We start from the raw sequence: 14,877 nt of genomic DNA, 5'->3' as shown, positions 1-14,877 counted from the left end.
ATTTCATTGATATTTAGAACACGAGTGAAAAGAGATTATTGAAAAAATGCTTCATTTTTAAAAATCTGTTTATTTAAAAAAAGATTTTGGCTATATTTGGTTTAGTTGTGCTTGTAAAAATAATGATACATATTGATAAAAGGTGCATGGAATTTTTTTAATTTATAGGAACTAGTGATCTTGTCTAAAACATCGTTCGAGTAACATTACACAGCCATAATATAGTTTTTGTATTGAATTATAATATTGTGTAATGGAGTTCAAATTATGTAAACATAAAATATTACCAAAAAATCATTAAAGTTGTAATAATTACCAAGTAAACAATAGTGTTTAAAATAAACATATACCAAGATATCCTTTGTAAAAAGTGTCTTTATCCTGCAAACAAATGACCATTTCCTTTGTCAGCAATTGATTATCTCCTATTTCAAGCTGTTATCTTCTGTTCTTTTCCCGTAATTTCATTCCTTTTAAATCTGAATATTTAAATTAGCGAAAGGGACGAATAAATATACTCATTTCCACATTTTTATCTTCCGTTCCGTACGAAAAAAATCATGCTGAAATGCCACGCTGGCATTTTTGGCAATGAATCTGCCGATGCTGCAGCAAAAGCAGCATCCACTTCTCTACAACGAGCTATTCCATGCATTCCATACAGAGATTTAAAAAAATATATTTCTCAACGTATTTATTTATGGAAAGAATCATGGGATTTGCAGATTTCTAATAAGCTGCATTCTATTCAGCCTGACATCACTTTGTGGCCGGTAGTTCCAGTACGCGAGTTGGACGTCAAATTGACTCGGCTTCGCATTGGCCATACTCGCCTCACACATAAACATCTTCTATTTGGTGAGCGATGCCCAGTCTGTAATGCGTCATTCATATTTTATCAGAATGTCCAATTTTTAATTCTCATCTATTACATTTATTCGGTACATCATCTTCAAACATTCTTGACTTGGTGGGAGAACATCCCCATCCAAATATTTTTACTTTCTTGAAAGAAATTGGTTTTTTCCATTTTATTTAACTAGTAAAATTTTATCTCCACATTTCTTGGTTTTGCAAATTTTACTTTAACTTTTTAGAACTCCACTGAATATTTTTTTATCTTTAACCATATGCTTGGCGCAGCTTAGCCAGATTTGGCTCTTGTGCCACAAAATCCAAAATAACTAAGTACGAAAAAAATAATAATGATAAAAAAATAATTCAATTTGACTTGAGCAACTATTTAATCGCTCTGCAGCTGTATATTAAATATTTTTTTAAAGACTTGCATCTTAAGAACCAATAAAAAAGGATTATGCAGGAATGGTTTTTAAAAATTTTCAAATCTCCGTCCTTTATTCCTAATGTGCCTTTAGCGTTATTGATGGAAAAGCACCATTCTAGTTAAGGGCTCGGGCATACTCCTTTGAATTCTCACTTCCATGAAACTTCTTCCAGTTATTATTGATATTAGATTAATGAACTACTACTTCATTCACTGAATTGGAACGGGTTTCGTTCTGTTGATTGTGTGAGCCAAAAACAAAACCAGCAAAAGCTGGGGCTTCCAAAGAATTCCCATTCACACGTGTAGGCTCTTTTTCTTTACCCTGATATAGGACAGAAAGAATGAAAACTCCGGGCTCTCGACCACACACGGAGTCCCTGGTTTAGGCAGCTGCACTGATGGAGGATCGCAGGGGAGGGAATGCAATAGTCAGTAGACGCCATAGTGGGATGGGCAGGAAATGCCCATTGCTGTGGAAACGTAAAAGCCACGGTTCCTTCACACGTTACGAGGGGGAGGAAAGAAATTCTTTTTAGGACTAGTGCTAAAAGTTTTTCTCTTCGGCTGTGTTATGGTAGGCAGCTTTCGAAGATATTTTCATTTCTTTTTTTCTTTGGAGGGGGGAGGTGGATGTGTAAATAAACATGACTTTTAGTCCTACAAAATTGAGAAGTCAAAAGTATGGCAAGTTCATCCAGGATTTATTTTTTCACGAACGGGGAATTAATGTTTACTTTAGGATTTATTACTAGAGCTTGTTAGTAAGGAATGTCGGAATAATCTGTTGGGAGGCAGATCTGAGATTTTCCTCATGTTTTGTGAAGAGTTATTCACGTATTGGGCGTTCCTTTCTTGCTTCTGCTATTTAACTTTACAAGACAGATGACATTCTAAATGTACTAAGTAACATATATATTTAAGTACCAAAAAGATTTTGGTTTAAATACGAATCCATTAGTCTTGTTTGTCTAAAAATGTTTATATACGAACCTTTCATTTTTTTTTTAATCTTTAGTATATCCCGCAGTCAATGGTGTTCTCATCGATTCGAATAGTTGGCGTTTGGTCAATCTATTCAGCAATATAGGAGCATTCTAAGGAGAGAACTACATATATTGCATTTATTATTCTTTACTATTCACGGAGTCTACAATTTTCTAGGTTTCATGTTTATGATACTATCTTGTATACGCCAGGAAGAATGATTATGCTGGTATATGAAATACACTATTATTTATTTACCTAACTAACTCCACAGGTTCTCATTAAGAATATTACATGAATATAGTCTGAAGACAAATGCTAACAAACTTGGAGAAAACCTTGTCAGTAAAGTTTTATGGTAGTCATGAATAATCGATACCGATTTCTTTGCGAAAATTTTCACAGCAGAAGAATAAGAAATTTAAAACAGCCTTCAGCCGTTAATTAAACTTGTTCAGTGAATTGAAGAAACTCGCATTCTGGTGAACTGTACACCGTGACATCTGTTTCGTTCTGCTGTTTGTCCGTGGTGTTCTGATGGTTAGGTCAAACTTGGAACCAAACTGTCTGAAGTTCGAAACCCAGCTCCATCGAAGAACTGCCTTGCACTGTTGTTTCAAGATCCCGTGAAAATGTTTGCGTAATAGTTGAAAAGTGTCCTTTCCCGAGCATTTTTCGATTATTACACTTTCCAAAAGGTTATTATGCAGAAAAGTGAGTAATTATTGCGCATCCTGATTCCAAGAATAATCTCGTTTAACCTATTGCTAAATATAAACAATTCATTCTTTCATCTTTCCTCTTACCCCTTTTTGACGAAATAAACGTCTCCTTATGGATGCGCAAAAACTCGATGGGTTTTCGAATCCGAGAATGAACATTAAGTAGGACTAGTACTTGTAAATTACTTTGGAACTAGATGATTTGCGGTTGATGTACCATGGAAGTTTGAAGAGGAAGGGGTGGGAAGGCTCAGATGTCGTATTCGTCGTCTACGATTCAAAATTGAGAGGTCCATTCCGCAAAGCCTTCATGTTGCTTCAAAATGGGACGTATATATAATTAACTAATTTACTGTATCCACTATTGGTAAAGTTATAACTAATCTGCACTGTATTGTTTCTTGCAGGCACTTACAATAAAAATGTTAAAATTGTAATTTATTTTGTATATTTATTCATTCTCGTCTTTAAAAAAACCCCTCAAGTAGGGATTTTTTTTGTACTAAATTCCTTAGGGAAAAATCGCGGTATGTTGATTGCTCACCCTTAGAACTGATTTTCATTCCGATGATTCTTCGATTTTTAAGGTTTTTTTTAATGTTTATGGACTTTTTGTCGACTAAATATGTATTTCGCTTTCATTTACACTTCCAACAACTGGTAAAACACTCTGGTTCTTTTTATTATGCATTTCTCTTAGTTATCCACTGCGCAACAGTTCCGTAAACATTCACACTTGTCGCTTCTTCAGTATTTATGGCATCCTTGGCAGATAAAACTACCCTCTTATTTCTCATTCTTCACGTACGGTTTGAATGAAAAAGACAAAAATATATTCTCGTAGCGTAAGTAGTTGCGTAAATAAAAACTTCTTAATAGCCTCGAAAGGGATGCGGCGGGGAGAGAGGTCGAAGCATGCCTTGGAACTACTTACCACTAATTATGGCACGCGTGGGGTCGACAATGTCATTATGAATGACTGGAAGGAAAGGCTTGGATTATTATCCGGTGATTCTATTAGGAATGGGATGTATTTGTGCGGATAACCTCGGATATCTTATTTGTTTATTTGTTGAATTGCTTTATTCAGTCAATGGCTTGCAACTATCGCTTACATCTTACCGAACGTTTAGCAGATTTGAACGACATTCAGTTCATATTCCTTATAATTGGTTCCAACTGATGTGTCTGGAATTTGTCTAATGAAATAATCTTTTGTATAATCATGTAGTGCACTGTACAATCAAGTACATTTTGCGAACTGAAATTGGTAATTAAAAAATCTCGTATTAAGAGCAGTGGCTTGTATCGTACCATATTATTTTTAAATTGATATTAATGTTTTTTAAATGAATTGCATTTTTTTATTATCCTTTGGCACATTTCTAAATATACTTTATTGGATTTGTGAATTAAATAAATGTTTGTATTAATCGATCTGTCTGAAAGTTCTCTGAAAGGGATCAGTACTTTTTAATCACTTCTCAGTTTCATCCGCAATTTGAAAGAGATTGATAATTTGAATTTGATAATTATGATAGAGTACAGGTAGTGTTCAAGATAATTAACTGAATAAGTGTATTTAAGGGGTAGATATTTTTTTGAATTCATTGATTGGTATCAGTTAAAAATTATTCATTAAATAAAGAAGATCCTGCGTGTTTGGGATGATGCTTAAATTATTATCTGGTATTTAAGTACCACAAATAGAAAGATACGAATAATTTAAGAAATGAAATTGTTCCTGTTTTTAATAGTTTTCGTGTATAGGTCATTTAAATGCTTGTATTTTCTTGTGCCAGTTTTCATATTTGGCTTTAAAATTATATTTATCAGGAAATGTACGAGTCTCATGTCTCATCAAGTTGCATCATTCACCTCATGTGTAATAATTTTATTTATAAAGACCACCACCAGTGTTATTGTATTGTTTTATTTGTATTTTCCTTGAATTATAGAACATATTCTTAAGGTTCCCCAATTAATTTTTTTTTTAGTTTTATTGTTTTAAATGCTTATGGTTATTTCATTTATCAGCAGGTGGTCGTCTAGAGGAGGAACTCACTTACGCGAGAGAGAACCACGGTGAAGGAGTTGGCAGCAGAGACCTAATGATAACGCATACCCTGAAGGAGAAGGGGGCAAGTGTTCTTCATTCTGACACCCTTTTAGCTCATCAACAAGTGCTCAAGGCAGCCGTAGATGTTTCGGTGGAAGTCTTTGACATGTGAGAGCCGTTACTATCTCTTTATATATTTTTTTTAATTCTTTTACATATTCCAAACCTGCCACTTTAATACTGATTTTAATTTTGCCCTTATTTTTCTAAATTTTTGGTGGATGTAGACGTCTATTAAGGCTTAATTTCAATTTATTAAGAAATAAAAGAGCACATATAGTATATTATTGATATATATAAAGTGTTTGATATTCTTTGCTGTATTAATTTTTGAATGTTTGAAAATATATTTGGGTGAAGCCTATAAATATCTTCCCATTTTCAAAAAATAATGCACGACGAATGCAAAATGATTATATTTGAGTTTAGAAAATTAATGAAAACTTAGATAAGATTCCATTATATGCGAGATGCTTTATTAGCATATAATAAAATATTTTTTGAAATTTCTGTAAAAGAATATCTTACTTTCTCACAACCTTGACTTAACTTTCATGCTAATTTGTTCTATTTAATAACTGATTTTCCAAGAAGTATTTTTATTGAATTTGTTATTCATTGGATTGAAAATTAATTTTATTTTTTTAGTAATTTTTTTAAACACTCGTATTTCTCAGTGATCACGTGGGAAAATTTAATGGTTGTTAATCTTTATTTAAAATTCTTCCCGACTACTGTGTAAAAATAACTAAGAAATATAATTTTACTTGAATACATTCATTAAGAATTATAAATGAATATCATATGCTTTTGTTTTATACTTTTTATAATTTTTAAATATCTGCATTTTAAAAATATTTCCTGATTATTCCATCTCTTTTTTTCAAAATTTTCTAAGTTATGTGGTTATTATTTTTCCACAGAACCAAAACGCTGTGTTGGCGAATTCCTTTCTGAAACTATACAAGTTCAAAATACTTTCTCATGATATCCTTTTTTTGCTTTCGTTCCTATCTAGGTGGTTCTCTGCGCTGCGCTTTTGATGGCTTTGTCAAAATGTTTTGATAATGGATTAAAAAATAATAATAATAAAAAAAGGACAGTTTCGTTGAACCACGAAAAATTGCTAAAAAGCTCCATATATCTTCAAAAAATTTGGAATTGCGAAAGATACAAATTGATTTGGGTTTCAACAGAATTTCATTTTTCGATTAATTGATTCTGCTTTATCTGTTATAAAGATAATTTCGAAACTGCGTTTAATTGTCTCGTCCACATCATAATTTGATTTTCTTTAATTTCAAGATAAGCATTCGTTATGTCTAGCGAGATTATTTTATTGCCTTCTTATTTTGTAATTATATCTGTTTTATTTTTTTGTTTCAGATCATGGAGTTTAAAAGACGTGTGCAATTCTCTTAGTTTTCCGCTCTCTGAAGAGCACTACTTAGATATGGTGCGTTCACTTGATTTTATTGCAGTTTAAAAAAAATCTTCTCTAACTTATCTTTATAGATTCACTAATGTATTGATTTTTTTAAAATTATTATTATAGACATTAGAAAACCTATCTCCTTGTGTGATAATTACCCCTTTGGATTGTTTCTGGGAAGGTTCGAAACTTCTAGGGCCTGAATATCCGGTGAAAATACCGTAAGTATAATTTCTAATTTATATTTTAAACATGTACATTTTAATTTCTGTCCTTTTTTCTTTCGTTATCCATCCGTTATCAAATGCTCTATTATTGCTGAGAGATATAAGCAGCTCTAAAGAAAAGGGATATGTTGGAATATTTTTAATATAATGATCTGGAAACTTTTGTGCAACAGGAAATCGACTTCGAAATGCGCATTTTTGTGAAATAACTGTTTGATAACAATATGAAGAGAAAAAAAAAATTCTTATTCTGAAATTGACAATTGTAATATAGATTGTATAATTGTATATATATTGTAATCAGTTGAGTAAAGGAAAGAACCTTAACACAATGTTCATATTATGTTAAATTTGCTAATAGAAAGAAATACATAAAATATCGATTGTTGCCAGTAAACCCATTGCCACTGACAAATCCTTTTAACACCGGATTAATTTATTATCCCAAATAACATTTGAAATGGAAGCAGTAATTGATAATTGGAGGGAGATTCAGTTAAAAATCATAAATTAAAGATGATATTTTTCTAGAAAGTCTTGAACAGTTTAGAGAATTGATGGTTTCGATAACTTTTCGCGCGCTTTCGTTTTTTTTTTTTTCTTTTGTTTTTCTGATTTCGAAGACGCTTTTTTTTTCTATGTTCCCATAAAAATAAAGCTTAAAATTATTACATGGTCTATTCTCACAACGAACTATCTGAGATGATCTCAATAGATGAGTGCCAGAGGGTCTTCATTTCACTTCTACCTTTCTGTCAGTTTTCCTTTCTTTTTTTAGCAGTTAACGGTTTACCTACCCTCCAGGTTACTCGGAGTCGGTCCTTTGGTTGGGTGGTCCCATTGTGTAACGTCTCAATAACGATAAAGGAATGTCACTGCACGCCTTTTTTATTTTTTATTTACCCTCTTCCCTTTCCGAATAATGATGACAAAGTACGAATGGTTGCTGCCGGGATGAAGGGCGATGTTATTGCGATACCAACGATTTAGGATTTTGTCATTGACCTTCGATTTATTTGATTCGACCACCTTGTGGTACTTCCCTCATGTGTGTTCGCTCTGAGGAAGCGTTTTTTGCAATCCTCGGCACTTTTCTTCTGTTTAGTTATTACAAGAAATTTATTTAGTTATGTGAAGAAGCTGTGCCTTGTCTTATCTGTACTGGAAATTGACTTCTTAGAGCCAATTGCAAAATAAAGTAAGAAGCGATTGTAAATAAGCTGCAAAAGAAGTGACTTTTTTTCTTTTCCTCGACACTGTCATTATTTGGAATTGATAGTTGGCACAAGTTCGATCACCTACGAATTGAAGACTTTTTTTCTTGTAATGTCATGTTTCCGGTTAGATTGTCGACTTCATTTCTGTAATTGGGAAATTATGAATAATATAAAATAGATTCTTATAAGAATATTCTGAAGTGAATATATTCCAGTTTTCTCATCCATGACGTTTTGATGTTGTGTATGGACGCTGCAATTTCTTTCGTTTTCAACTAATAATTTTTTTTAAATTCGTGTTATTGTGTATATCCGAAATAAATGGAATATGATGTAAATTGCGTATAATTTAAAGACAGCCATGTTGTAATTTTTTCTATTATTGCGCTGAAAAATAATAATGGCGTAACGATGTAAATAACGCCAAGAGCTTGTTATTTTTAGAACCCCTCGTAATATACGATGCTAAAAAATGATTTAACCGGATTAACTACTTCTCGTCAAATTGCTTGTTCTCGTTAATCAATTTGTTCACTATCTCAGCAATTCTACTTTTCGTCGACGTTCCGTGAATGAATTTTCTCTTTCCCTTCCTTTCGTCAAGTGTGACTGATATGTCATCTTGCTGAATGAACAGGCGGGGTTTGATTTTTGGAATTCTTGAGTTTTGTTGCCGGCTTATCAACTAACGTACGTTACGTAACAGGAGGTATTCGTCTACTGTGGTGGCAAAAATGTCTTCTCTCTTCAAGCTTCCTCTTCTCGGATGGATGAATTGTGACAGGCATCTCCTTTTCGTCCCTCTTGTGACTTTCTATTTTTCTTTCTTTCTTTTTCTTTTTTTTTCCCAAAATGAGATCTTCATGCGTTTCTTCTGTATTTAGAGATGTTTTCTAGATTACTCATCGTAGTTGTTTACTTTCTTGGTTCATATTAAGAATTTAATGCTTTTATTCCCTGAATTGTGGCTTTTTTTATTAAGATTTTAAATAATTCATAAGCTATGCTAAACAATGCAATTGTCTTTGTAATTTTTCTCTGAATATTTTATTTATTTCATTTATCAATTGATTTAAAATGAAACCATCGTGAAGGAAATATTTAATTTTATCTAATGTAATTATTTCATCTAATTAATATCTTTTATCTTATTATTTGTAAAAAAAAAATTGAGGATGCACTGAAAAGGAGTTTTAATTACGATGCTTGAAAAAAAAAGTATATTGTCATAAAAATGGCAATTAACTGCAGAACAGTATGTATGCTGAAATGAGTATGGCCTGGTGGTAAGGTCTCGTCTTCGGAACCGGAGGGTTTCAGGTTCGAGACCGTATTCCGCCGAAGAACTGTCTTGTAAGCGGGTCTGGCGCACGTTAAATCCGTCGTGGTCAAATGTCCTCCCCCTGGTGTAGTGTGGAAGTGCAGGGAAAGGGCTGCCAGCTCAGGTGTGGTCCTCGTCATCTGCCCGCGGTTCAAAATTACGAGGTTCGTCCTTAAATAGCCCTAGTGTTACTTTAAAATGGGACGTTAATATAACTAAACTAAACTGATCAAGGATTCTCTTCGTCATATTTCATTCAAAATGGAGTACATATTGATTGATTGTATTGTTCATAAGTAATTTTGATGTATGTGTATAGATTCTTTATATGTAATTTGGTTTGTAGGTTTTTTTTCTTTTTCATTTCAACACTATTATAGTTTTCTGTACCCTTCTCTTAATTTCGAGAATTAAATTGTTTTTCGGTATCGGACATTTCTCTGCCTTTTTTTAAAAACTAATTTCGGAGCTTTATCCAAATTACCACATATCCGAATCGACCCATTCCCATTTCAATCAAATAGTTGGAATTACTACCATAATAAATTTTGTGTATCACTGGTTGACATTTGCGTTCATCGAGTTTCTATATATTCAAACTAATGAACTCGAATGAATAATAAAGTCTTTCATAGACATCATAATTCAAGACAAAAATAAAACAAAATCCGTAAGTATCTCAGTTTTCCAAGAACCGTTAGTCCAATTACATTTCCAAAGCTTATATAGTACCAACAACGACCGTTGAACTAAGGGTGGGATGGAGATGCCTAGGCGTCATACGAAAACGCCATAAGGACAAAGCATACGTTTATCTAACGAGGGCGCAAAAGTAATACTGTGCTCCAGGCATCATTTGCACTTGTTAAACCATGAATGTTGATAGGGAGCAAAGAAATTGTGTTATGCTCCGGGTGTCAGTTACCTTCGCTGTCGATTGAGTGGATGGTGTTATCTATTTAGATATTAGAGATTTCAAAATAGTATCAGTTCAATTATACATCACATGTTTGAAATCTGTTTGGTAAATTTTATACAATTTCTTTTACAGAGGTTTGAGTATGAATGCTGTGCAGTGGTCTAATTTGAATCCTTTGAGTCTAATAGAGTCAGTCAAAAAGTACTATGCCACGTCAAATACTTTGCAAGCCATGGAAGCCTTCATGAAAAGAGTAAGAAAATTTTAATTGTGCTTCCTGCATATTTTACCATTTCGAGCTAATAAAAATGATCGAATTCCTTTATGTTGAATTTTTTCGGATGATGGTGTTGCATCACCAAATGATATAATTATGTTTTTAAATTTACAATTTACATCACTAAATTATAAAATTGTTTTTAAATTTTTTAAAAAAATATACTGCTGTCTCAAATGACATTACCTTGGTTAATTTGTTGGACGTTTTGAGGCGAGCACAAGATTGTTAGAAACTGTAAAATAGCGTTCACACGGGGCCAACTATTGCCCGCTGTGGAAAACCACACCTACTTCAAGAATATCAAGGGATTCCAATGGGATAATGACAATTAGTTGTCCTGATGAGACAATAAATTGCCATTGTCCCATCGTGGTCACGTGATCTTGAAGTAGGCGTGGCCTTCCATTGCGCGCAATAGTTGACCTCGTGTGAACGCTGCATAAGAGCATAAATAGGGGGAAAATTAGATCTTTTTAGCCGTCATGTATTATAATGAAAGGAACTTACTCCTCCTTTTAAGAAAAATATTATATTTTAGAGTTTTTATAAAGGGCATCATCATTATTATTTAAAATGAAAAGTTTAATTTGTGTCGAATGTACTATGAAATCCAATCTTATTTTCTTTATAATAAAGAAGGCACTGATTATCTGTGCCAATATTTATAAACAGCTATGAAAGAAAAAGATCTAGAAATGCGTGCACAATCAAGAAGTTTCTTATTTCAATCGTATAATGCCGTATATTTTGTATTGTCTGCGAGCAGATTAAAGATTTTACAAGAATTACTGAATGCATTTCTTTAAACGCTGAAATTATGCTCACATTTTTAAATAATAATCCAATTTAATCATTATAATATTAATTTGTATTAAAATGTACCCGAATTAGAAAGTGCTGTCCGTCTGCTCTTGCGAGGCAGGTTGCCATGCGATGAATTCAGTGCATGAGCTTCGAATTTCTTTTTCCTATCTTCCAGGAATGCTCTAGTAGTAGTGTAAATTCAGGTAACCCGTTCCACCGCAGCGACTTGAATGAATCTTTCCTTTTTCTCCACTGCCAGAAAATAGGGAAGCCGATTTCTTTTTTTCATTAGCGGGAAAGAAAGAGAAGGAAAAAGATCCCTACGCCAGTGGGAGAAACTGAGAAATAGCCCCAGGATTCGCTGATATTGACCACCCGCTTTACGATCGGGGTGGTCCCCGACTACGTCATACTCTTTCTCTCTCCCCCCACCTCCCTTTTCGCCCACCACCGTAGCTAGAAATGCCGCCCCACCCTCTCTCCCTCTCCTCTACCCCTCTCTTCTTCATTCTGTGGCGGGTATTATAATCCTCTTTTCTTGTGACCTGCATCCTCATGCAGTGGTTTTTTTTTTCTTTGTTCGGCGTTTTCGTAGCCATGGGCCAGAGTATCTTGTCAGAAGGTTTAATGGCATTGCAAACTTTTAACCATTTACATCTGAATCTGCCAGCCAAAGCCACAATAAAACATTACGGGAACTGAGATTGCAGCGATTTCCATCGCTCAGTGAGGGACATAAAGCCACCTTAGTTGCAGGCATCGCTGGGTGCCTGGTTTTATTTCTTTTTTGGACGAAGCGAAACGTTTTACCTGTGAATAATTGAGACATCAAGAGCGCTGAACAAACTGAACCGTGCAAGTTTTTTTTTTGTTTTTGTTTCGACGTTCGCAGTTGATTGTAAATCTACATTCGTTTTTATTATTATTTTATTGGTCGAGGTGGTATACTAATAAAATTGGCAATGATATATTACTCCCTGTATAGCAGACAAAATTGCAATAGAAAATTGTCGGCATTTTTCTGTCGTTGATTTAATGCAACATTTGCGTTTTGTCCAAATGCTTTTGCGTACGAAATGGATTACAATACCACAACAGCGCCATCCCAAAATGTGGAATAACAAATTAAAGCGCCAATTGTATGTTGACCGCGTGAAGAGAGTTGATTGTCATTCTGTAGTTATTTAGTTTTTATGTTGTGTATTATATGAAATGTGAAACGCTTTGGAATTCGGAGGAATCGACCACAGTGAAAAATTCTTTGCTGAATTAAGAATAAATGAATTTGATTCATATATTGTTATAACTTAATTTACTTCATATATACAGAATATCAATTTTTTTTTTTTGTTGATATGCATAAAGTTGGTTAATCTGTACTATGTGTTTCGCGTTTAAGTTGATGCCTTAATATTGCATTTTCTATATTACCAATATGGAAACATAATAACTTTCATTTATGTATTACTACGTTTGCCATGGACTATTTTACTATTTGATTTTCATGCTATCCGTTAGGTTCATCAAAATAAATAAAACAGTTTTGATGTGCGTGTCACTTAAATAATAGAATCATGGCAATTTCGAAATTTTATGAAAGCATAACGCTTCGATTAATGAGAATGACACAAAACTGAAATACTGGATATATAATATTGAGTCCTGTTTTATGTGATGTTCAAGACTAAAATTTTGCATTTACTTAATAATTTCTATGTAGAACCTTATTTAGTTTTCTCATCATGTCTTCCCCTTCTTTATTCTCCTTCTTGTAAATATCTATTTTGCCATTTCCAAAATAATAATTTTAATCAATACATCTTGTTAGAGTATTATTTGTATGCAAACGGAAAAATTGAACTTAAACTTTGATTTTCTATTTTTTAATCAATACCATAAAACAAAGGCTTTTTTTTTCTCCCTACCTAGTTGTAAAAACCTGACGAATAATTGGAAAGCGAACTTTTATTGTCTGCCCAAAGAGACCGAACTTCAGATATAAGAACATTTAACTCTTTTTTTTTTAAACTGATACTTTCTCATACTCGACCTTAAATGAACTTTTGGAAGCAATTGAGATTTCTTTCCGGATGAATAATTCGATTCATTGCAGTATCAGCGAAAGGAAATTGAGAGCGAATTTTCTGTTAAAAAAATTTGAATTGCAACTTAAATTTTTTTGATAAAAGTTTGCTTGCAAGTAACCCTTGCAAAGACAAAAGAATTCCTCAAGTTTTTATGGACAGCGGTCATAGATTTTAGCTAAAGCAAAGAATAAAGTTTCCTTTCTTTTTTAACAAAAGCATAAAGGTTCTGAAAAAGAAAAACAATTTTTTAAAATAAAATCTCTGAAGGTAAAGAAAAGGCAATTTTTAATTTGCATGTGAATTTTTATGGATATTTGGAAGTTTTTCAGTCATCATTTGCATTTATCAAATGATGACTGTTACCGCGTGCATTATGCTTGAACGTGTAAAAATGAGGACTGTTATCTCATTCATTATGCTTAAACATATAAAAAGGCCGATTTTTGTTACTATTACCTATTTCTGTGCATCTTTAAAACAAATAAATGAACAATATTTTTTAATAAAGTTGCGACATAAGTAAACACAAATCCCTGTTAAAACACCCTGCTATTCCAATTTTGGCATTGCAGTAATTCGGACATAGTGCTTATGCATATCAATGGCCACTATCCTAAGAATCCTTTAATAACGCTGTCCGTCTTGGCTTTTGTGGATACCTACCTCTTTTCCTCAGAAGCGGGACTTTCTACCTCCCACACATGGCAGGGTGTCTTCTTTTGAAAAATACCCGTTTCTACCCTCAAGAAACCCATGGAAAAGAGCTTTCTCCAGTGAAAGAAACCCTATTTGCTTGCGGCTCCTTGACCTCACCCGATGTTTTTACGAGAGGAGAGGCCCCGATTTCAAAGAAAATGTATGTCTGTGTGTGGCATGGATCTTTCCGAATGTTGTCCTTTCTTTCATGCGTTGCCAAATAGTCAGGATTTCGGAATTGTGCCCACATTTCTCAGTGCGGATTTCTGTAGTTCCTTTTTAATGCTTCAGAAAAGTAGTTTCGTAATTGGAGAAAGTGATTCATACGGTTGTGATTGAGTATTGCTAAAGATGTTAAATAACAGTTGACTTACATTTTACGAGCAATATTAACAACGTCCGTGCTGCATAGTAGAAACTATGTTTGAATTGAATTTTTTTTGAAGAAAAAAAAAGTAATAATAATGCGCAAGAATTGAAAGACGTATTTTCTGAAATTAGTTATAAAAAATTAACACAAATGAGGCAAAAGTATATCTGTTGAAAGGTAACAATGTTTAGAAAATAAGTTTTTATGGTTAAAAAGTAGGTTTAAGTAAAACTTTTTAGATTAGAAATTTTTCAAATGATTTGCTGAAACTTTTTCGTACAACGCAAGAAATATAATTATTGGCTTATGTTACTGAACTAAGGAATAAGCTACATTTTTTTTTATCTTAATATAAGGGTTCGAGTGACATAATTTTTAATTTTTAGTTTTTTTTTTCGAATTTATAAAGTA

At 33.1% G+C, this 14,877-nt stretch overlaps 1 protein-coding gene across 1 annotated transcript in view; it reads left to right on the top strand.

Moving 5' to 3' along the window:
- The window catches only part of LOC129958368 (protein patched-like), a 44,122-nt gene that overhangs the window by 11,655 nt on the left and 17,590 nt on the right, over window positions 1–14,877 (top strand). The window contains exons 3-6 of the mRNA XM_056070807.1: window positions 5,032–5,221; window positions 6,500–6,569; window positions 6,669–6,766; window positions 10,362–10,482. Of these exons, the coding sequence (XP_055926782.1) occupies window positions 5,032–5,221; window positions 6,500–6,569; window positions 6,669–6,766; window positions 10,362–10,482 (479 nt within the window). The remainder of the gene's footprint in view (window positions 1–5,031; window positions 5,222–6,499; window positions 6,570–6,668; window positions 6,767–10,361; window positions 10,483–14,877) is intronic.

Source organism: Argiope bruennichi, chromosome 2, assembly GCF_947563725.1.
Source record: "Argiope bruennichi chromosome 2, qqArgBrue1.1, whole genome shotgun sequence".
Classification (NCBI taxonomy): domain Eukaryota; kingdom Metazoa; phylum Arthropoda; class Arachnida; order Araneae; family Araneidae; genus Argiope; species Argiope bruennichi.
The sequence above is the reverse complement of the archived record's forward strand: the minus strand, read 5'-3'. Positions and strand labels throughout refer to the sequence as shown.